General features: G+C 35.5%; 1 protein-coding gene across 1 annotated transcript; it reads right to left on the reverse strand.

Moving 5' to 3' along the window:
- Nucleotides 1-20,254: 20,254 nt before the first annotated feature.
- On the reverse strand, nt 20,255-21,108 carry LOC120178841 (protein BIG GRAIN 1-like E). Its single transcript, XM_039184616.1, has one exon. It carries the CDS (start codon nt 21,092-21,094, stop codon nt 20,258-20,260), a length of 837 nt encoding a protein of 278 aa, XP_039040547.1. The 5' UTR covers nt 21,095-21,108; the 3' UTR covers nt 20,255-20,257.
- Between the last annotated feature and the right edge of the window lie 3,313 nt (nt 21,109-24,421).

Below are 24,421 nucleotides of genomic sequence, written 5' to 3' on the forward strand. Positions count from 1 at the left end.
TTTTAATGCCTTTCTCTGTATATACCTTTTCAACTAGAAGGTGTGTCACAAAAAATAATTGAAATTAAAAATAAAATGAATAGAATATATAAATATCGAGGACCAATATAGAATTATACAAATTTTACTAACGGTCACGTCAGCACTTCTGTTAAAATTTAACGGCAAATGACTTGATTGACAATAATTAAATAGTTAAGTGGTATGATTGACAAAATTAAAAGATCGGTGACAAAAATAAAAGGACTAAATAGTTAAGTGGTCATTGGTATAGTTTATCCTTTTCAATTTTAAATTATATAAGAATTTATTTATATCACATATCTTTTTACTCAACAAATAAATTTAATGAATTAAAGAAGAACCTTATCCGACACATGTATATGGCACTCCAAGAAAAAAAAACTTGGAGAAAATTTAAAGATACCTTGAGTTCGAAAAAAAATTGCTTTTAACAAAAATTATAAATTTCAACCCTTTTAAAAAGTAATCAACTCAAGTTTAGAAGTACTTTTCTATGAAAAAATACATATTTTTCATTGCTTTTGGTCTCAAATTTTGATCTAAAAATATGTTTAAAAAGTAATGAAGAACGATGCTGAATCCAAATAAGCAAAGTCAAACTCACCCACGTCATTTATCTTAACAAAAGGCTTCCCTAACCCTTAAAAGCAAGAACAAAGCATGCCAATAAATTAAAAAATGAAGTCAATTTACCTGAGGAGAAGACAAAAGAAGCTTGGAGAATTATGCAAACCAGAGGGGCTTAACCCAGGAGGCACAGTGAAGAAAGAAGACTAGAAATTCAAAGGTCTGTTTTGCTTAAACCCAGAGTCTTTTTCATCTCCATCTTTAAAAACCCACATCCATAAATGAAACATCCATTGAAATGTGAGGTAATCTAATTCTTGATAAGATAGAAACTAAACATAAAGGAAGATGAGAAAGAATAAGAAATGAGAGAGAGACTTAACTCTATGAAATTTTATTAATGAAAGTATGAAAATACAAGATGATAGAGACTAGTTATTTACACACAGCTAGAGTAACTGCACGTCACAACATGCATAACCAAAACCCCAACAAACTCATAAATGCATGCACAACACTATCATATTATAACACTAACATTCACCCAACTTTTGAACCCCTCACAAGCTCTACACTCACATTCCCTTTGCTGTTGGACCCTTCAAAAACCTCATGTGATGGTCGAAGTTGAGTAACCAAGAGCTTCTGCCTATGTTTAGGAAACAAAGGAGAGGACAATGGCTTTTTGAACACATCAGCCACCTGCTCATACATTGAAACTTCATTAACTTACAACTTCCCAGCAACAACCATCTCTCGAACAAAAAATAAGTCAAGGCTTAAATTTAGAATGAAGCACAGGATTGGTACAAATTATTGGGGAAATCGGGTTATTTCCCACACGAACATAGTTTCAAAATTGACCTAAAATGTCAAGATCAAAACCAGCAAAGGTTGCACAGCAGATAAACCTGTCAAACTATTGAATATTGAAACACAATGGAAAAAATCGAATAAAAACAATAAAAGATAAAACACACCAAATTTACGAGGTTCGACGAGAATATCGTCTACCCCTCGGGTACCACACCAAATGATAACTTCACTATCAACAAATATTACAACAAATGGAATTCTTTAGAATTCCCAAAGTGGGAGAATGAAGAATACAAGAGGAAGAGAGAACTTGTTTTGGGTGATTTCTAATGAAATACTTAGGCCTATTTATAGTTGAGTTTTAAGGACTAAACTTATAAATAACCTAATATTTTAGGGATTAAACATGAAAAATAAGTTGGCCACCTACCAAAGAATTTTCCAATGTGTACAAGTTAGCCACCAAATATGAAATTCCCATGTTCAAAGTTTGGCCACCAACCAAGATGAAATTTCTAATAAGTTGGCCACCAACCAAGATGAAATTTCCAACTTGCCAACTTAATTTCAAGTCAAATCTAATAAATCTCCACCTTGGCTTGAAATTACCAAGCCTACTCAACTTCTTCAACTCCCCAAATTTGTAGTGCCTCTAATTGCGCTCACAAGCGTCACACACCCGAAGGTGTTCATACTTTCAGGATGTTAATCAAGTTCAAACAATGATTGAACTTGATTACTGTTACCACCTTGGTCATCATATCTGCAGGATTTTCTGATGTCATAATTTTCTGAAGTAGAATCTTTCCTTCTTCAAATATCTCCCGCACAAAGTGATACCTCACGTCGATATGCTTACTCCTTGAATGGTAGACTTGATTTTTCGCTAAGTGAATAGCACTCTGACTGTCACAATAGAGACTAATGTGACTTTGAACAACTCCAAAGTCTTCCATCAACCCGTTAAGCCAAATTGTTTCCTTTACAGCCTCTGAAACTGCCATGTATTATGCCTCTGTAATAGACAAGGCCATCGTAGATTGCAATGCAGACTTCCAACTTACTGGGGCTTTAGCAAGAGTAAACAAATACCCAGTAGTTGATCAACGCTTATCCAAATCACTAGCATAATCGGAATCAGCATATCCAACCACACACTGACCAAGTGCTTCATCCTGTTCAAAAACTAAACCAACATCCACGGTTTGTTGGAGATACCGTAGAATCCATTTCACAGCTTGCCAATGTCCTTCTCCAGGATCATGCATGTACCTGCTTACAACTCCAACTGCTTGTGAAATGTCAGGACGCATACACACCATTGCATACATCAAGCTCCCAACTGCATTAGCATATGGAACTTTTACCATATACTCTCATTCTTTGTTAGTTTTATGAGATAATTGAGAACTAAGTTTCAAATGAGAAGCCAGTGGGATAATTACATGTTTGGTATTTTCATTCATGCCAAAATATTGTGATACCTTTCCCAGATACTGTTTTTGTGTTAAACAAAGCTTCCCTCGCTGTCTATCTCTGCTTATCTCCATACCAAGAATCTTCTTGGCCTCACCTAGATCTTTCATCTCAAACTCTTGATTCAACTGAGCCTTTAATTTGTCTACCTCCTTTTGACTCTTCGAAGCGATCAACATATCGTCAATGTACAAGAGAAGATAAATGAAAGATCCATCTTTGAGCTTTTGCAAATACACACAATGATCATATTTGCTACTAGTGTACTTTTTCCTCCTCACAAAGCTATCAAATCGCTTGTACCACTGCCTCAGAGATTGCTTCAATCCATATAGAGATTTGTTCAGCTTACAAACCCATTTCTCACAACCACCATATTTGTATCCTTCTGGATGAGTCATATAGATCTCCTCTTCTAAATCACCATGCAAGAAAGTCATCTTTACATCAAGTTGAGATATCTCCAAATTCAACTGTGCTACTAAGGCCAACAATATTCTAATGGATGAATAGTTCACAATAGGGGAAAATACTTCATTGTAGTCGATTCCCTCCTTTTGAGCGTAGCCTTTAGCTATCAACTGTGCCTTGTAGCGAACATCTTTCTTGCTATGAGATCCATATTTCTTTGCAAATACCCACTTGCATCCAATTGCTCTTTTACCTTTCGGTAATTATGCCAATTTCCAAGTGTTGTTCTTTTGGAGAGATTGCATTTCTTCATCCATGGCACTTTTCCACTTATCACTTTCCAAGCTTTGTATTGCTTCTTGGTAAGTGATAGGGATATCATCAACAACAACTGGAAGAGCATAGGCCATCATATCAATAAATCGAGCAGGTCTACAAATTTCTCTCCTTGGCCTTGTAACTACAAGTGGTTCTGGTTTCTCCAATGGTTCTTGGGTTTGAACCTCTTCATCTTCTGATTCTTCTATTGGAGTTGAAGAATCAGTTGCATCAACTTCTGGGATCATCGTCTGCTGAAACTCTACCTGTTTTGGAGTATGCTCAACCTGCTGCAGAGTACTATTTGTTTGAACAACTTCATTTGTTACCTTCTTTACTAGGACAGATTCATCAAAGGTAACATCTCTGCTACAAATTATCTTCTTGGTGTCTAAACACCAAAGGCGGAATCCCTTCACTCTATGGGTGATTCCCATAAAGAGAGCCTTCTTTGCTCTTGGATCAAGCTTGGATTCCTTGACATGATAATAAGCAGTGGATTCAAATACATGTAAGGAATCATAATCAGTAGCAGGTTTTCCAGACCATACCTCTAATGGTTTTTTCCTCCTATCGCTGATAACGGTAGACGATTGATGAGATGGCCAACATATGTCACAGCCTCAGCCCAAAATGTCTTGCCTAAACCAGTATTAGATAACATACATCAAACTTTCTCCAATAGTGTTCGATTCATACGCTCTGCAACCCCATTGACAGTAAAGTGTCGAACAATACCATACTCATGACAAACGTCAAAGAATGGGTCACTTTTATATTCCCCTCCATTTTCCATCCTAAGACGTTTGATCTTTCTACCAGTCTGGTTCTCGATCATATTTTTTCCATTTCAGGAAAATTCGAAGCACTTCATCTTTAGACTTCATAGGATACACCCAAACTCTTCTGGAAAAGTCATCTACAAAAGTTACAAAATAATGGTTTCCTCCCAAAGACGATGTCTTTGAAGGACCCCATACATCTGAGTGAATATAATCCACAATACCTTGTGTATTATGTATAGTGGTTCCAAACTTCACTCTCTTCTGCTTTCCCATAACACAATGATCACAAAAGTTCAATATGCAAGCTTTTGCACCTTTCAACAATCCTTTCTTTGCCAGAATTTGCAAGGATTTCTCTCCAGCATGTCCCAACCGCATATGCCACAACTGGGTTATGTCCAAATCATCACTTCCAGAAGCTGCTGCAACTGCTCCAATAATTGTACTACCTTGATAGTAATACAAATTATTTTTCCTGATGCCCTTCATCATCACAAGTGTGCCATATGTGACTTTTAAAACTCCATCTCTCATAGTGACTACTAAGCCTTTGGATTCCAAGGCTCCCAACGAGATGAGATTTTTCTTCAAACTGGGTACGTATCGGAAATCCGTCAGAACTCTGGTTGATCCATCTTGATTCTTCAATCGAATTGAACTTATCCCAACAATTTTACAGGCATTGTCATTGCCCATATAAATAACTCCTGCATTTAGTTCTACTAAATAGGAGAACTACACCCGATTAGGGGACATATGATAGGTGCAACCCGAATATAATATCCATTCATTTGAATGGAATATTGTTGATGAAGCAACCAATGATATGTCAGAGTCATTTGCATCATGCTCTGCAACACATGCATCTAGAGCATCTTTTTCTTTCTTCTTCAACTTCGAACAATCTTTCTTCCAATGGTCTTTCTCATGACAAAAGGCACATTTATCTTTTTCCAGTCTGGACTTCGACTTTGATCTCCCTCTCCACTTTAGCTTTTGACTTTTTGAGCGACCTTTTGCCACCATGGCCTCCGCTGCTTCGTACTTGCTCTCATTCTTGGTTTTCTTCCTGAGCTCATAACTATACAAAGCAGTAGTTACATGTTTAAGGGTAATATTATCCTTACCATGAAGTAACATTGTCTCAAGGTGCTCAAATTCATCTGGAAGAGATGACAACAACATCAAGGCCAAATCTTCATCTTTGAGGGTTTCATCCATGCCCAATAAGTCTGCCACTAGCTCATTGAACGCAGTGATGTATTCATTCATACTGGTGCCTGGTTGATAATCAAATCTGAACAATCTTTTCTTTATGTGGAGACGATTCTGAGAGCTTTTCTTTAAGAATTTTTCCTCCAAATGCTTTCTACATCTTACTTGTAGAAGTCTCATTCTTATAGCCATACTTCTGCTCCCTAGAAAGACAAGATCGAATCGTGCTGCATGCCAAACGATTGATTGTTCCCCATTATTTCTCCTCTATATATTTGGGCTTTTCTTCCTCAATGGCGATGTCTAGACCTTTTTTGGAATAAAGCGTCTAACACATCGCCTTGCCACATGCTAAAATGACTGGATTCATCGAACAACTCCACCGAGAAATTTGCATTTGATATCATCCTCCTCACCGGTCCGGATGAAGAGATTGATGTCTCAACTGATCCGTATTTTGGCATTTTAATTCTAACGAACAATATTCAATAGCACGAACTATATCTTTTCAGCAACGGAACCACCAGGATAACCTCAACCGAAGCTCTGATGCCAAATGTTAGGGAAATCGGGTTATTTCCCACACGAACGTAGTTTCCAAATTGACCTAAAATGTCAAGATCAAAACCACCAAAGGTTGCACAGTGGATAAACCTGTCAAACTATTGAATATTGAAACACAATGAAAAAACGAATAAAAACAATAAATGAGAGAACACACCAAATTTACGAGGTTCGACGAGAATATCGTCTACTCCTCGGGCACCACACCGGATGATAACTTCACTATCAACAAATATTGCAACAAATGGAATTCTTTAGAATTCCCAAAGTGGGAGAATGAAGAATACAAGAAGAAGAGATAACTTGTTTTGGGATGATTTCTAATGAAATACTTAGGCCTATTTATAGTTGAGTTTTAAGGACTAAACTTATAAATAACCTAATATTTTAGGGATTAAACATGGAAAATAAGTTGGCCACCTACTAAAGAATTTTCCTATGTGTACAAGTTAGCCACCAAATATGAAATTCCCATGTTCAAAGTTTGGCCACCAACCAAGATGAAATTTCTAATAAGTTGGCCACCAATCAAGATGAAATTTCCAACTTGCCAACTTAATTTCAAGCCAAATCTAACACAAACAGCCACAACACTCAAATTCTCATATCACAAAGTAATTCGTCTATAAAAAATCACATGCAACTCCTGAAGAAAAGACTCAATCCTCACCATCTCAGTAGAAGCAGAAGCTACACTCTGATACTCGGCTTCGATAGTGGACCTAGCAATAATGTGCTGCTTCAGATAACTCCAAGAAACAAGGTTTCCCCTAAAATAAAGACAATAGCCAGAGGTAGAAGTCTGTCATCAGCATCAGACCCCCAATTTGCATCACAAATCAAGTCAAAGAAAACCGCGCAGAATCTGTTTGATAGCTCAAAAATGCCCATCAAGGAGTCCCTGCATAAAATGACATACGCGATTGATTGAGAAAGCAATATCTGGTCAAGTAATTACCACATGCTGTAAAGCTCCAACTATGTTTCTATACTACTGAAAATTGGTGATATGAGCACCAGCCGTTGCCGACATATTTACAATTGGTCACAATCGGAGTAAAGAGCTTTTTGGCACCATCAAACCCGTTCTTCTGCAATATATCATGAATGTACTTTTGTTAACTCAACACAAGACCATCAGAATCATAGCACACCTCGATACCTAAGAAAAAATTAAGGATACCCAGATCCTTCAAAGAAAACCGTTCATTCAACTTGACAACCATATTTTGAACCTCACTCTCATTGCTCCCAGTAAAAATTATTTCATCAACGTATACTAACATGTATACAATATTGTTTACAGTCTTCCTAACAAAGAAATAAGAGTCTGACTTTGCTAGAACAAAGCCCTCAGAGATTAGATTCCTGAGGAGCATGTTTCAATCCATAGATTGATTTATTATGTCTTCATACCAAGCTACCATCACCTTGCTCAAACCCCGGAGGTTGAGTCATATAGAATTCTTCAGTCAAATCCCCATTCAAAAAGGCATTATTAATGTCTATTTGTCAAAGTTGCCACCCTTTTGCCAAAGCAAGTGAAATTATAACTCGAACAGTGATCGATTTAACTATTGGACTAAACACTTCATGGAAATCAATTCTAGGTTGTTGAAGGAATCCTTTTGCAACGAGTCGAGTGTTGTACCTGGCTATCGATCCATATGCATTCCTCTTCACCATGATAATCCACTTGCAGTTGATAGCATGTCTATCTCTAAGAAGAGGAAAAAATGTTTAGGACCCATTATTAATCAAAGCATTTTATTCCTCTGGGGCTACTTTCTGCCAGTGAGGACTCATCGTAGCCTCTTTGACAATCGTTGGTTTACTGTTAAAAAGTGTGACTTGAAGAACTCGAGGCTTACAAATTTCATTCTTTCCACTCATTACCATGGGATGAATGTTCTGCAAGGGTTGTTACACATCTTGAAACAAAGAAGCCATCTCATCTATAGAAGCTGTATGATCAATAATAGACACCGAAAAAACATCACGTGCAAGAGATAGAGATTAAGTTGAAACATAAGGCAAAACTGATGTAGAAGGATCACCAGAAACTTCATTCTCCAAGTCAATAGTCCTATAACTGGAATCAAAAGTGCAGGGCTCATTTACATAATCTTGAGTAGTTAGAGGCACATCACCTTCCAAATCAGTCAAAGGAACACTAGGTTTTAAATTCTCAACAAGAATAGCAGGCTCACTTCTTACTGAAATAGCCTACGTAGGAGGCTCAAAACCCACCTGCTCATTTTGAACCGATGGAACAATGAGCAACACTCAATCCATACAACAACCGTACTACTCTCATGAGCACAATTGACCTTACACACATCATAAGGAAAAATATCTCATCAAACACCACATGACGTGAAATAATAACCTTTCCCGAATCATCCAAGCTTTTTTAGCCTTTAAGAGAGAGATTATAGCCAAGAAAAATATACCTCTTTGACTTAAACTCTAACTTGTGTTAATTGAAATGTCGTAGACAATGAGAGCAAGCACAACCAAAAACTCGCAAAAATAAGTAATATGGAGTTTGTTGATGAAGAACCTCAAAAGAAACTTTGCCATGCATGACACTTGTGTTCAATATATTTATTAAGTAAACGGCTGAAACAAATGCATGACTCCAAAAATTCAAAGGCAAAAAAGCTTGAGCTAGTAATGCCAACCCTATTTTAATAATGTGCCTATGCTTCTTCTCAGCCCATCCATTATGTTCAGAGGTGCTTGACCAAGAAAGTCGATGTTGAACACCATTTGTACGAAACCAAGACTTAAGAGCTTGATACTCCCCACCACCGTAAGTTTGGAGAGCTTTAACCTTACAACCGAATTGAACTTCAACCATCATGGAAAAATCAAGAAAACACTCCATCATTTCAGACTTTCGTTTTAACAAGTATATCCATGTAAACCTACTAAACATATAAAAATGATACATTATAGAAAACCCATCAGAGAAACAAAAAGGTGTTGGCCCCTAAACATCTAAAACGACAAGCTGAAAGGGTTCTTTATATTCAGTCAAAGACTTACAAAAAGGCAACTTGTGTGCCTTGCCTTCCATACAAGCAATAGTAATATGTGACAACTTGTTTTTATTGGAAACAACACTACAAGACTTCATAACACAAAGCACTACATCAAGGGAGATGTGAAAAAGAGGTCATTTGTTATATTATGAGTATCCCCACTGTCAGGGTACCAGACAAACTCATTGTCAGGCTTGACTAAAGAATGAGGTGCAACAGATGGAATTGTAGTTGCAAAGGCTGCCAGTCATAAAGCCAAGAAAAGATTCTGGCTAGTACTAGCACTATACTAAGAATCCTTCGAAGGAAAAGCTGTAGGAAACACAGGAAATGGATAACAACTAGGATCATATGTCACAAGAAAAATTATGATAAATAGGAGAATAACTAAAAAGAGCTACCCCAAAAAACATTTAGTTAGTTAGATACAAAAAAGTGGGTTGTGAAGGAACAAATGTATGAGAGTAAGCTTGACCACTCGACTGCTGCTTACTAAACCCTGAATTATTAGATTATCTAAAATATTCACCCGCCTGAGAATCACTTCCAATGACACCAAGAAAATCTCTATCAAAACGATGGTAGCATTTGTGTACAACATGCCCACACTTATCACACAACTGACACTCTGTCCTGTTGGAATTGTGTCTTCCATGACCTCTACCACGATAGCCTCCACCTTGTTGATATCAAACCTGACCTGACTGCCCCTGAGATGGTGTATCCTCCTTTGTAACCTTCTCACCATCATTTTCAGCTTTGGAATGTAGAACCAGATTGGCCAAAATGCCTTCACTCAAAAAAACTTTCTGTCGAGCCTCACAATCCAATAACATTTCAGTAAGAGCTTCCAAAGACAATCAATCATGAGAGGAAATGACAATTATAGACTCAAACTCCATCGAGACACCCGCGAGAACAACGTTAACATGCTCCTGTTAAGTCACAACACTACCTTCTGCATTTAACATATCACAAATAAACTTGACCTTAGAAAGATATACACTGATAGTTAGACCGGATTTTCTTTGCAAATGCAGACTGTTCCTAAAAGAAGAGATTTTAGCACTAGATCGAGCACCAAACAAACAAGAAATGGCTGACCAAATGGAAAAAGTAGTTGTAAGACCGATATGATGAGGCAAAACTTAAGTGCTGATAGTGATAAAAAGCTAATAAGCTAACAATTTATCTTGTTGTCTATAAGCCAAGAAAACTGGAATTACCTTAGACTGACTAGAACCAGTAGTGATAAGCTCATCAGGAATAATAACATCACCATAAATAAAGTGCATCAAACCATAACCATCAATAATCAAAGTAACATGATGTTTTCCATAAAAGATATATATTCTCAATAAGTTTAACTGTATCATGTTTAGGAATGTGCTGAACACTACATGTAACACCCAAAATTCTGAGCTAGTAGTTTCGAGTCTACCCGAGAGGTAAGTGGACCCAGTAGATTTCATGATTTGAGTTATTGGGTTTACTTGGGTTGGTGTTAGGCCCAATTAGCCTTAAAAAGGAGATTTTTGAATATGAGATAAAATATAAAGGACTAAAAGTGTAATTAGAGCCTTGTTGGATTTTGAAGCTAAAATTTGGGGGGTTATATGTTTGGAAGTGGGTTTCATTTCCTACTTCTCTTTTCTTCATTTTTTTTCTTCTTCATTTCATCTTCCTTCAATTTCTCTAAGTAGCCATAGCTCCAAGGTAAGGACTTGAACCTTTTCTTGTTTTATTTTCGTTCTTAATCCCTCTCACAACATGATTCTAAATAATCAAGCCTTGGTTTAATCCCTAGTTAAAAAAAAGTAGAGGTTTTTATCCAAATCACCAAGGAAAGTATTTTGGCTATGCTATGAGCTTTATTTCAGGATTCCATCATGAATGTAGTATTTTTAATCCTTTGTAGCATTAAGTTTTCATAAATCACAAGAAATTGCTAAGATTTATGGAGTTTATCATTTAGGGTTTTACTTTTGATTTATGCCTTAAATCATGAATTTAATGTTTAGTATGCGTTTTATGACACCTTAAGACCCTAAATTGGTGCATAATTTAGAACCAAACTATAGCCTTTAATATGAATTTTGAGTGTTACCTAAGCCTAAAATATCAGTTTCTGGGTTCGAGTATCGATTTTTGGATGAACAATATCAATAATGGTTAAATTGGGGTAAAAATTAGGGTTTATGGGCTGGAGTATCAATATTGCAGGGGCAATATTGATGCTCAGGGTGACAATATCAATACTAGGACCCCAATTTTGCAGCAAAATGCATTTTAGGTACTGATACTCATAAGGGTATTGATACTTGAGCTTAGGGTATTGCTATTACAAGTAGAGTATCGATACTACTCACTTTGGATGGTCAGATTTGACCCGTTTAAGGTTCGTAAGAGCTAAGGATGATCTGTAATAGTAAGACGTAGTCCGTGAGGGACATAAAAGACTAAGCATACCTAGAAACGCTTGAAAGAGCATGTTACACTAGGTGTAACATATTAAGCGTAATATGCTAAAGTATCTTCAATTGATGACGTATATAGATAGTGGAGATTGATGATTGTTACATAAGACCTCTAATAAGCGGTACGATGATTATGTTAGATTTAGTGGTAACAAAACGTATGAGCTTCGAGAATGTCAATGAACCAAAGTAGAGTAATCCGACTTTTTCAATTCAAGAGGTTCTGAAAGAAAGCACGATAAGATTGATTAGAGTGCCGCTACTCAAAAATGAAGTCGAGCCATGTATTGGTTAGCCAGTTCCTCAGATAATAAGTAGGCATTCATATAACGTTCTAGATAAGAGAACGAGCGAGGTAACAACTAGTATGATGTTGACTTTACTTTAGTGAGTCCAACTATTTAAGGTATACACATGTTGCTTAGTTGCCCTAGTAAGGCATTGTTATTGTGAGAGGCACTTCAGGGGCTAACTAGGATACGAGACCCGAATACTCGCGAGGAGTAGGTTAGCGATGTCAATATTATATGGTATATGGGCCTTAGATCTTCATAGTTAGTTATGTCAGTTTAGTTCAGTCAGGTAAGCTTCTGATGCACGTAAATTTTGGTTCTTACCTCTAGGATTTTTTTGTATTCAAGGTAGGCTAGGGTGTTCATCCAAGATGCACGTAAATTCCTCCGACCCAACTGCCAGACCTATCCCATGTCTGTTGTGTCAGTTATGCATGTATACTCTCATCAGTTTCGTATGTTAGATATGATAAAGCTTGGCATGAAGGCCATGTGAGACCGAGCTAATGCTTTAGTCTATGCGGGAATTGTATCGATGCTATGTGACACCAGGTTCCCTTTAGTTATCTACTTCATAGCTATGTGAAGACCAGGATATCATTCAATATGTTTGTGGGAATTACGCCGATGTTATATGACACCAGGGTTCCCTTAGTAACTAGTGTCTAAGAGCTATGTGAGACCAGATACTAGTCAGGGTGCATTTATATAATGTGTAGCATGTTCAATCATTAGGGTTAGAGACCCTTTAGAGGCATACTCATGGTGATGCCCTTAGTAGAGGACTAAGGGAAGCGTGAGACCCCTATATCTGAGTTAGAGCAGTGAAGCCTTAAGTAGGTAGCACTTGATCTAGGTCGTGTATGCACTCACTGCTTAATACCATGTCTTTAGTATGCTTATGTTTATGAATTCTTATGCTGCTCTAGATTAACGATTATACTGTTGATCTTTGTAAGCTCAACCTTCGGATGTTTTATGTTGGTAGGTTTCTAGTCTGGGTCATTCGTGGAGCACCATCGTAGCAAGACTTCCAACATCTTCGACAGAGTACTGTACTGTAGCTTTAGTGGGAATGTGTATTCATAGAACCTTACTATGTATTTAAGTTGTAAACTTCAATGCAAGATGTATTATTTTTATTTTAAAATATGTGTCACGAAGCTCCAGTTTTGTAAAATGATTTTATATAAGTTATTTATGTTTTATTATGATACCATTTAGTATGTTTGAAAAGGAAAATAACAGGTTTTGAAAAATAGGGGTTGCTTCGATAACCCAGTGTGGCACTTTAGCCCCAATCGGGTTTAGGGTGTTACACTATCAAACCCCTGAGAAATAGATACTAAATTTACATGAGCAATATTTTAAGAAATAGTGTCACTGTCACAAGTTTGATCCGTAGTGAAATAAGCCATGATGAGCAAACACAAGAAAGACTACACTCACAAAACGATCAGGATATAATAACCACAGTAAAGAAACTAAGAATCACAAAGGATTACAGAGCTTCTCTGAAGTAAATATGAGAATATCAAGCAATAATTAGTTTGCTCTTCAAACAATTAGTCAACACAAGACAAATTTGCTTATGAATAACAAATATATCTCATGAAAAGATCTAGAACAGACGCATAAGAAAAAGATAAAGTGGAGGAAACCTGAACTTCAGAAACAGAAATCGCAAACCGCAATGCCCAAAAAACCCACCTGTGCAATCACCAGGAAGAAGATCGAATTGAGAAGAGCATCAAACATCTAAACGAAGAATACAACAGAAAGAAGAACAATCACAAGATTTTGGCGAAAGATACCATGATAAGATAGAAACTAAACATAAAGGAAGATAAGAAAGAACAACAAGAGAAAGAGAGACTTAATTCTAAAACTTTATTAATAAAAGCCTGAAAATACAAGCCTATTTGAATTTAATATTTTTATTAATATATTACCTTATATTTTGATTATATTTGCACGTATATATTTTACGTGAATATATATTTATGTTTATATTATATTTTTGTATGTGTATATTAATTGGCATATTAGTTGTGGTATGATGTAGTATGTATTATATTTTGTATGTAATATATATATATATATATATATATATATATATATAGTACATATTATAAATTATGCATATATTTTATCTTTTAGTGAATGAACAATTAGATTGGGCATCATTTTTGCATAATATGTGATACCCTCACAAGCATAACTCGATTTAATTCAAATAATTGGTTTGAAGGGTAATACCCTTTTATTTTAGGGTTGTTATGAAGTGATTATCTTAACGTATAAGAAAGTCGCTTCCGATAATTTTAAAATAAAAGAGTATCACATTAAGTGAAACCTTAAAAATTGATCATGCTTAAAATTTGGGAACTAAAGAAAAAAAATGTTCGTCTATTTAAAGTCTTCGAGAAAAGATTGTTAGAACTTATAAAAGGTCCGATCTCAACGTCTTTAAATAATCGAACATCTTTCTTCTTTCTAAAAGGATTGGTAATATTTTAATTTAGTTTATTTTGTTTTATTTCTTCTGTTTTATTTTATTTTATCGTCATTCATGCATTCGAATTAATAATGAATTTTAGAATGAAATAATAATATTTCTTTATTTCGATTGGAGTAAGAACTGACTGCTTTAAGGCATGAGAGGTATTTTCTTCTCGATATAAAATAATTAAATTTTTTCGTATTTCATCCTAAAATTAAAGGGTGTTATTTAAAGGGATCTCAAATTCAATTAAATTTGAACTTATAAATGTCATTGCAAAGACAACTAATTAATTCACTAGGTACCGATTTAGAGCAATGTGGGGGTGTTAACCCTTCCCCATGCGTAATCAATTCTCGAACTTAATTATTTGGAACGTGGACCTAAAATCATCATTTTCATAAAATTCAAATTAATTCTTTATTAAAATGATGATAGTTTTGGGAGCCCAGTCATACCCTAATCAAATATTGGTGGTGACTCCTCGAACCGTTTTTTCATTTTATTTTAAAAGGAAACACCAAATTATTCGAGATGATATTTTTAAATCACACTTAAAATAATTAATTTTTAAAAAAATCGTTTTGACAGCTTGACGACTCTACTGGAAACTTTTTTTAGAGAGTCGGGCCATTAGTCAATTAATTAATTATCTTTGCAATGAGAATTATGAATTTGTTCTAATTTAATTTTTGATCCCTTATTTGGTTTAAATAATTTTTTTGTTTACAATTTGATTAACCACTAAATAGTTGGACTGATTTGTTTGCTAGTGTTTTCAGATTGAATGTGTCTTAAGAGGAATAAAGAATGAGTTTTGTGTTTATTTGATTGTGTGTTTTCATCTTTTCCTCACACACTGTACATTTGCATTATCATGACATAAGCTAAAACCCCGCTCCTTTCGATTTAAGTAAGAGTGAGAAGCTACTCCCTCGTGTGGTTTTCATCTCCGTATGGAATAGTATATCGCTCTTGGGGCTCACGCCATATGGTATTCGTGATGGTTTTCACCTCCGTATGGACATAAGGAGGTGTGTCCCCACGAATTTAACTCGATCTAAAAACTTGTGATGGGATACGATTGAGGGTTTTGGCAGCCCAAGGGTGCACCAACAAGGACAATTCGATAACCTCTTACTTTAGAGCTGAACCTAGTATATAATGAGCCTAAAACCTGAACCTAGGTAGAGCCTAACCAAGACTTAGAAATCCCATGAGGAAAGCACACAAGAAAAATCTTTTTTGAGTCTTTTAATTTTCAAGTGTAATTTTACTTTCCGAATAAATGTATGCGAACTAAAGATCATGCGGTTAGGTTTACTTTTTTGAATAAGCATGTGAACTAGATAGCATGAGGTTAGGTTTTTTAAGTCAAATAAAGCATTGGGTTAGAAATCATGTTTGGGTAGGATCTGTTAAAGCATGATTGGGTAGCCATCATATGGGATAGGTTTTATTGACAAACTATGTTATGCTCGATTGATTTCTTTATGATTACTAACTAATTTTCTTTTATCTTTTCTATTTTATTTTGTTATCATTTTACATTGCACTTCTCATTTCATGGTGTTGATCCGTGATCGATGTTCATATAGATGGCTAGTAATATGGAATGAAGGGTCCAAAAAGAGGTAGAAGACAATGCAAATATTTTGAGATAGTTTGACCAGTCTCAACTCACCAAGGGAGATAGCTTACCACCTAGTTACATGTCAGATTTGACTGGTTACACTCATATCAATGTTTGTCAAAGCGATATGAGCGATCTGAAAGAGATCTGTAGAAGATGGGAAATAGTCGATAAACAGTTGTTCTATCAATTATATGGTGATATCTCATATCTCTTGGACGTCCCAATTGACTGAAATTTGTTTAGAACTCTGGCATAATTCTGGAACCCCGCCTATATTTGTTTTACTTTTGACTGAGCGGATCATAAACCTACAATAGAGGAGTATCAAGCTTTGATCCTCTGTCTGAGATTCCAATTAGACAGGGTGTACACCAAACTGCCAAACACTCCGTTTTTTAAAAAAGAAATTGCTTTTGATGATTGGGATGAGTGAAGAATGGGTTGTAAGATGCATCAAGAATAAAGGAGATAGTGAATGCATCACCTGGACGGAAGGTGATTGGTCGTCATCCCGACAAGAGAAAGAAGATTGACCTGTTTGCTTTGGGTATTTATGGGCTAGTCATATTCCCGAAAGTCCTTGGGCATGTTGATGTGTCAGTGGTTGATTTGTTTGAGAGATTGGACAGGCGTGTAGACCCCATTCCAAATATTTTATCCAAGACTTTCCATTCTTTAAACTCTTGCAGATGAGAGGGGGAAGGACACTTCCTAGGATGTGCACCACTATTGCTAGTTTGGATTCTCAATCACTTCAAGCACGTTGAGAGGGCGCCTGGACGAGTGTTTCTAGAAGGGTTTTCTCCCTTGGAAAATTTCTTTTCTTAAGAATGGTTTAGGGGTTTCATTGAAGAAAAATGGATGGTCATTTTTAAAGATATCAGAGATGGTGATATATTATGGTGAGCTTCATGGAATATCTCTTCAGACATACTCTATAGATGTGGAAAGTGAGATTGGGTTTCGTTACTATACATATAGGATTCTGTCGGATATGTACCTTTGTTAGTTTCCAGGCAATATGGGTAAAGACAGTTTATTCCTACAACTTAAGATTTTTCTGGGTCAGAGTTTACATTCAAAGTAGAGCAGTACAAGAGAAAAGTCAAAGAAGTTGTTGATGCATAGAAGCAGACTCGTCGAGTAAATCTCTTCACCTTCGACCTGAAGCTTTCACAAGAATACGAGGAATGGAGAAGTAATCAAGTTAATGATAATATCTCAATGGTTAATCTAGAATATACCCAGCCAATGGAAGAACATCTTAGAGCTATACCATCTCTGCTAGAATTAGCCAAGCGTGATTTTGAGGCAGAAAGAAAACAGTGGAAGAAAACATTACAAAATATAGAGGATTAGGTATACCAAAAAGGAGTGGAAATCGATATCCAAAAAGGTCGAGCTGGCCGAATTGAAAAAAAAGAAAAGCAACTCATATTGGATTTTGAGGATCTTTAGTTGTCATACCAACGAATGGTAAAAGCTCAGATGACCGCTAGCTCAAGTAAATCACCTGCTGAGTGGAGGCTCGAAGCAGCAAGTCTGATGAGAGAAGCCAGGGAAAGATATGGTCTTCCCTAAAGAGTAGCGGAGCATATCCGATCTCGATTCCGATTTGATCTTCTTGAAGACAAGAGAAACAAATCGATCCCGATTTAGTTCTTTCCAAAGAATGGTGGAGTGAATCAAATTTGTTTAAAAGATATGGTCTTCCTTAAAGAGTAGTTGAGCATATCCTCATTTCTCAGATTTAATCTTCCTAAAAATCAACGAAGCAAGTGGACCTCGATTCAATGTTTCCTAGCGGACAGTGAACTGAATCAAATTTTCCAAGTCTAATCTCCCCTAAAGAGTAGTGGAGAAGATCTTCATTCTTTCAGATATGGTCTTCCTTAAGAGTAGTGAAACAAATCAAGTTCGATCCAACCTTCCCTGAAGAGCAACGAAGTGAATAAAATTTTTTAGATCTGATTACCCAGAAAAACAGCGGAGCAGATCAAATCCGACCTACCCTAAAGTTATAGTGGAGCATACTAACCTTTCAAATTCCTTGTAATCAGACAAATATAACCATCCCTTGATCTTTGATCTATTATTGTTACACGAGAATGACCAAAAAAAGGCAACATGTTTGAACACTAGCGACTAGGGTGATTGAGCATTCATTTATAAAATTATTGAGAGTATTAGAACATATACTACTTTGTAATCACCCTAGCTTAATAAAACAACATAGTTGGATGATATGATTGACAAAATTTCAAAAATGGTGGTTAAAATGAAAAAGGGCAATAGTTTGGTGGTCAATAGTATAGTTTACCCAAGCTTAATCTGATTCGTTGTTTCACTAACAATGCAATTTCTATGATTTATTCCAAGTCTGAGGTACTGCCACTGTGATTAGGCTTCTATTAATTTCTTCAGACAATCAAATACCCAAAGAATATTTGCTTTAGCATAAACATGTGATTTGGGATATCGTTCTTAATTAGATGCCTCTAAGAGTCTAAATGGTCAATAATTAGTCATAACCATCTTATACAAGTCCCTTTCTTGTCCAGGACTTATGGCCTCATGTTGTCCTGTTATTGTTGTTAACATGACATTTGTGTGGTACTTATGAAAACCAACTCCTAACCATTACAATTAACATGTGGATGTGATACATAGATTAGACCAAAGATATTTGTGAGTGCTTTTTAACGAAGTTAAATTAATTTAAATTAAAAATCTATTAATTGGTTTAGTGATCAAGAATGCACATATTATCATATTTTGTATAAGATGGAATCTTGATATTTACCTTGAGTATGTAACATCTTTCTACTTAATCAAAGTAAGTTAATTTGAATCATGATATGTAACATGTTGGGGCTATTCCTTATTGAACATTGATTAGACAGAAACTCATGTTAATCAAACTCTTTAATAATTTGGGTTTAGTTGGAAACTGCAGTAGTTGGATCATTAGAATGATGAATGGTAGGAATCCCTTGTTACTAAGTTCATTGAATTTGCTCGACCAGAGCTCTTCATAGATAAGATATAGGGCCCTTATAACTTCCAAATTTGCAGACAGAATTTGGATAAGGTGGCTTAATCATCGAGCATACAAAAACTTAATAAACTTCTTTTATATAAATATTTGTTTCCTTCACTAACTAAACGATTTCAGTAGTCAAGGGATTTATTGGTATCCCTTGAGGTCTCAAGTTTAAGTGTTGTGTATGTCGATAATATATCCTTCATTACAAATAGTTAAGAGTATTTGAACCATTACTACATTATATTCACTTAGATTTATCAAAAATAAATAATTATTTTTCATGAAAAATAATTGTATAGAAAAATGTTGATGTGGAGATGATTATGATGACCTTAGGTGATTTATTTATCTGATTTGAGTGAAAAACCACAATCGATAGTCAGACGAATGTTGGCCGGTGATCAAAATCATCTATCCTCTTTAAGCGGAAGAAGAGGGGAAATGAAAAAAGATGATTACATACATTCTCTCGATTTTGATTGAGAGATTTTACCGTGAGTTTTAATGTTGTTGTCAATGTAGAGTTATTGTGATCACTACTCGTAGGTTAGGTTATGGAGTTGACAATATATTTAACTCTAATGGATCACATGCACCTATAATTTGTTAAAAATTAGGTCAAAAGATGGTGACTTTTTTAGAGGATGTTAGACTTTTAAGGTCCTTTCATAGATGTGAGAAACTCCTCCCGAGTTCTTCATATACCGTAAGATCCAGAGAAGGTACAACAGAAAAGATAAAGCTTACATGAATCGCACGTGCATATAAGGAATATATTAATTAATGTGTTTAAACTATTTATTGTTTATGTCCAAAAGTCAAAAGAGGCTTTGGCTGATGTTTCTCCATTAATTTAGCAGAATGTCACTAATCATGGCACAATCTAAGCAAACTATTACAATGGGGGACTTTTAATGTTTTTGCATTAATCCATGAAAATGGAAGACAAGCAAACATTTCAAACTGTACATACATAAAAAAGAAAAGAAAAGAAAAAGAAAAAGAAAAAGCAAGATATAGGACATCAAATTTCTTTCTTCTTTTGTTGTACCCATCAACATGTTGAAGATCCAGTCCTCTCATAGGGCACCATTGGAAATTGTTGCACCCCTCTTGATGATTTCCATATGAGTAGTTTCATACACAGGCAACTCGAAGAGATCAGAGCTCGAATCACTATCTACACCATCGTTGGTCTCGGTCTCGTTGAATCTCCCGATTCCTTTCTCATCCAATGGACACCGATTCCGATGACGAGTACCGAGATTCATGTGTTTCGCCGAGTAGCCATTATTATACTTCAATTTCTCATCCAACCAAGAGTAGTCTGTTGTATTTGTATTTCTTTTGTCACCAATGACAGCGTTTTGTAAAACCGTTGGTTTTGTCCGTCCAATGTTGATCTTCGTAGGAGTATGTGCATAGGAAGGAGGTGTCCTGAAACCGGAGCTCGAGGACGAATAAAACGACTTCGTATCGGTTGTTCTCGAGCTCCGAAAATGGCTAATACTGCTCCTCCTCTTCCTTCTCCCACCAGGGCACTCTTCTTCATCTTTCATGGACTGTGTGGTCGATTTCGATTTCTTCTTCTTCGAACCCGTTTGATTGAAAAGAGAGTTCAAGAAGCTAGCAAGCCTTCCACCCGGAGAGCTCGGTTGCTTATATTTCTTATCCTTAATTTGCTTATCCACCACATGAGCTTGTTGAGGAAGAGGGTTCCTCGTGGTCATTTGTACATCCAAACTGACCCTGCCCATCATTTTCTGAGAGAATGTTGCACAATTATAGCTGGCTACGTCGTTGTACCCCGAGAAATACCGAGCAGCTTCGAAGACATCAAGCTCACCGGAGTCGTTCCTTAGATGGAACGACTTCTTCGACATTCTATTGGGTTCCGAGACTCCTGTTATAGACATGATATGCTTCTTCTATTGTGATGAAAGTGGTGAGATTGAATCAACTGGAGTGCCTCATAAATATAATATGGTGAAGAGTGATTTTTGGAGGTTTTTGAGTGAGACCGACCTTTGATGTGAATTTTGTGCTTTAGTTTTAGTGGAAGTGAAGTGTGGTAAGAAGGGAAGAAACAAGCTTCTTTTTTTAATCTTTCTCAGTGGTGGGCAAAGAATTGGTGTTTCCTTGGATTATAGGGATTGTACTCTTGTTTTAGTGGGAAGTGGCTTTTTTGAGTTGCCATTGGCAATGGCCACGCTTCAATGTCGTCTACTTCTGCAAAACTTCAAACTTAACACTATTAGTATACAGGCCCATTACTTTAAAAAAAATTGTTAAATTTAATTTAATATATTAAGAATAATAAATAAATAAATAATTGTATATCTGATTTCCAAAGAAAGTAATTTTTTAAAATTTTAAACCTGCCTATTCCGTTCATGCTGCGGCTCCTTTGGGGGAGCAAGAGACAATTTGGAAAGTTATTCACCGGTAATAGGGTCTTCCTCGAACTAAGATCTTTATGTGATTAGTTTGTTGTGGTAACATCATGAATAATGATGAACGTGTTTGTCGTCATTTTACTGATGATAGTAGCTGCTTGCTCCATTTTTCATTCGATTAAGGAAGACATTCACCATGTTCTCCGTATGTGCCCTGTGAGTCTGTGACTATTTCAACATGGCATGGTCTCATAAAACGTTCTAAACTCCAAGTGTTTTTCTCGTTGGATATTAAGGCTTGGATTGAGGTAAATTTGTCGAGCCCAAGTTTCTTTGTTGTGAACAGTACTTATTGGGAGCTTATTTTGGAGCTATTATTTGGAATTTGTGGCTCCAACGTAATGCTATCGTGTTTGATTCTCCCATTGAAGATTCTGATTCGGTGATCGGTCAAAGCTATCGGCTCCTCTCCTTGACTCGCTCAGCTTTGGATATTACGAATAGGGTGTCCCATATTCCTTCAGTTGGGATGCAAAAGACTTGTTAGTTACCACCGGAGGAGGGTAGGGTGAAGCTTAATTCTGATGAGACCCGTCGTTCGTCGGATAATCGTGCAGCGTGCGCGGTGTTCTTCAGGATCATAGTGGTGATTGGCTGGTTGGTTGGTTACACTAAATTGTGTTCTGTACTTGATGCGGAACTGTGGGGGTTGTACCTGGGTCTCGTGTGTGCTTGGTAGGAAGGTTTTAAGAAGGTTATTGTGAAAACCGATTGTCGGACTGCGTTGAGTATCATGGATAGTGATTGGAACAGTTTTGGTATTAAGTCTCTTCTTTCGTACATTTGTGTGCTGAGGCAACGTAATTGGTCCTTACATTTCCAACATGTTCTTAGGTCTGGGAATCGCGTTGTTGACGTTGTGGTTAAGTTGGCATCTGATGTGAGATTTGAAGTCCTCTATATGTGTAATCCTCCAACAGAAGTCCATTCACTCTTGCAAGCTGATCGCACTGCTCTAACATAGTGTTATGTGTTTGTTCTGTTGTTCCCTTTCGTTTTGTTTTGTTGCTACTTGCACTTTCTTTGTTTGTATTATTAATTGCCTCTTTTCTTCAGATTAGATTTAGGGGATTTTTATAATGCTATCATATCTTCTTCACTAAAAAAAATTAGACCTTATTTTATTTAATTTTTATATCCGTCATTATAAGTATACCGTTACACTTGAATCTGGATCATTTAAGAATAAATCAATTAAACTAAACTCGAACTAAAACCACTAGATTATTTAATTATATTGGATGGGGCTGCTTGCTAAATTACTTTTTTGAGAGATAAAAATCAAGCTGCACCCTTTTTGGGGAAGTAATTTGTTTTGGTACAATAAAGTTTGGACATACCTAAAATTCAATTAGGATTTATATAGGAATTTGCATATTGTTCACCAAGAATGATGATGGTAGGATTCGAACTTGACCTTACAAATTCAAATTTCTGAACCTAACTTCGAGTTGAAAGAACTACCAATAAAAGTCACGGTTAAAACTTTTAAAGTAACAACCAATTTAGTTTTATATACATCTTGTACTGAAATATTAAATTAATTAATTTTTTAATTAATTAAAAAGTTACATTAGTTAAATCTTTTTATTAATTTTGATCGTTTTATTTCATTAATTTCATATTATTTGTCATGTGACCTACTTTAGTATTCTCACGTTTATTTCCAAAAATTTAAAATTTATTTTTTAGAAAAATATTAAAAACATTAAATATTATGAAAGTTATACAAATAGTTTTTTCAAAAAAAAAATTCTATAGTATTACATAATTATTTTAAAAACATCAAACTATTATAAAATTTTTCTAAAATATTAAATAATTATAATATATATATATTAAAATTCTAAAACATTAAAATATTAAAAATTATATAATTTTTTAAAAAAAGTGATAAATTATATATCTAAAATTCTTATATGATAATAAGTTGTAAAGTGAGTTGCCTATGGTTTGATAATTTGTATTATAATTTTGGATTTTAAGACTGCCTAAAAATATTGTTAAGACATAAAATATTATTAAAAATTAAAATATGTTAAAATTAATTGTATGAGATGAATCATTGTGTTACGTCATCACAAATCTCTATGGGAAAGAACTACTACCTTGAATCATAAATTTTACTAAAATATGTTAAAATTTTATTAAAAATATGTTTCAACACATACCAAAAAAAATTCTGGTTAGAGTTAAAGTTAGTTTGGGTGCAAAATAAAAAAAAAAACAACATTATTGAAAGGAATCAATGATTTGAAATAACAAAAACTTCAGACATGAACCATAAAGAAATAATGAAGAAAATAAAATCTCTTTCTCTGGGTGCTGGGGGGCAATGGCTGCATCCTGCATGTGTGTGGGGTTTATCTAAAGCCAATTCACGCGTGCAAAACACCACAAATGGCTTTTCATACTCGGTTGGATCAACATAAAAGATCCACCGTAGGCCAAGTGTTTTGATTTTGATGAGCATGACACTGCATTCACCATGTACGCAACAAATTTATATTAAAGGTGTGAACCAACAATGTTATATTAAGAATTTAAATGTGAAATTATAAATTTTAAAAGATTTAAAATTACACCATAAGATACTTAAATTATATAAGGGTTTAAAATTTCCAAAGATACGAGTGCAATTCAGTATTCCCTCGGTCCATCCTTGATCACATTTGGATCTCTCTTTCTCGAGTCAATTTTTGGCTACGAAATTAATGTTGATTTTAACATCGAGTGGTCCTTTTGGTTCCTAGAGCCTAACAAGAATACAGCAAAATCAACCTTTGG

This window comes from Hibiscus syriacus, unplaced genomic scaffold, assembly GCF_006381635.1.
Source record: "Hibiscus syriacus cultivar Baekdansim isolate YM2019G1 unplaced genomic scaffold, ASM638163v2 tig00112383_pilon, whole genome shotgun sequence".
Classification (NCBI taxonomy): domain Eukaryota; kingdom Viridiplantae; phylum Streptophyta; class Magnoliopsida; order Malvales; family Malvaceae; genus Hibiscus; species Hibiscus syriacus.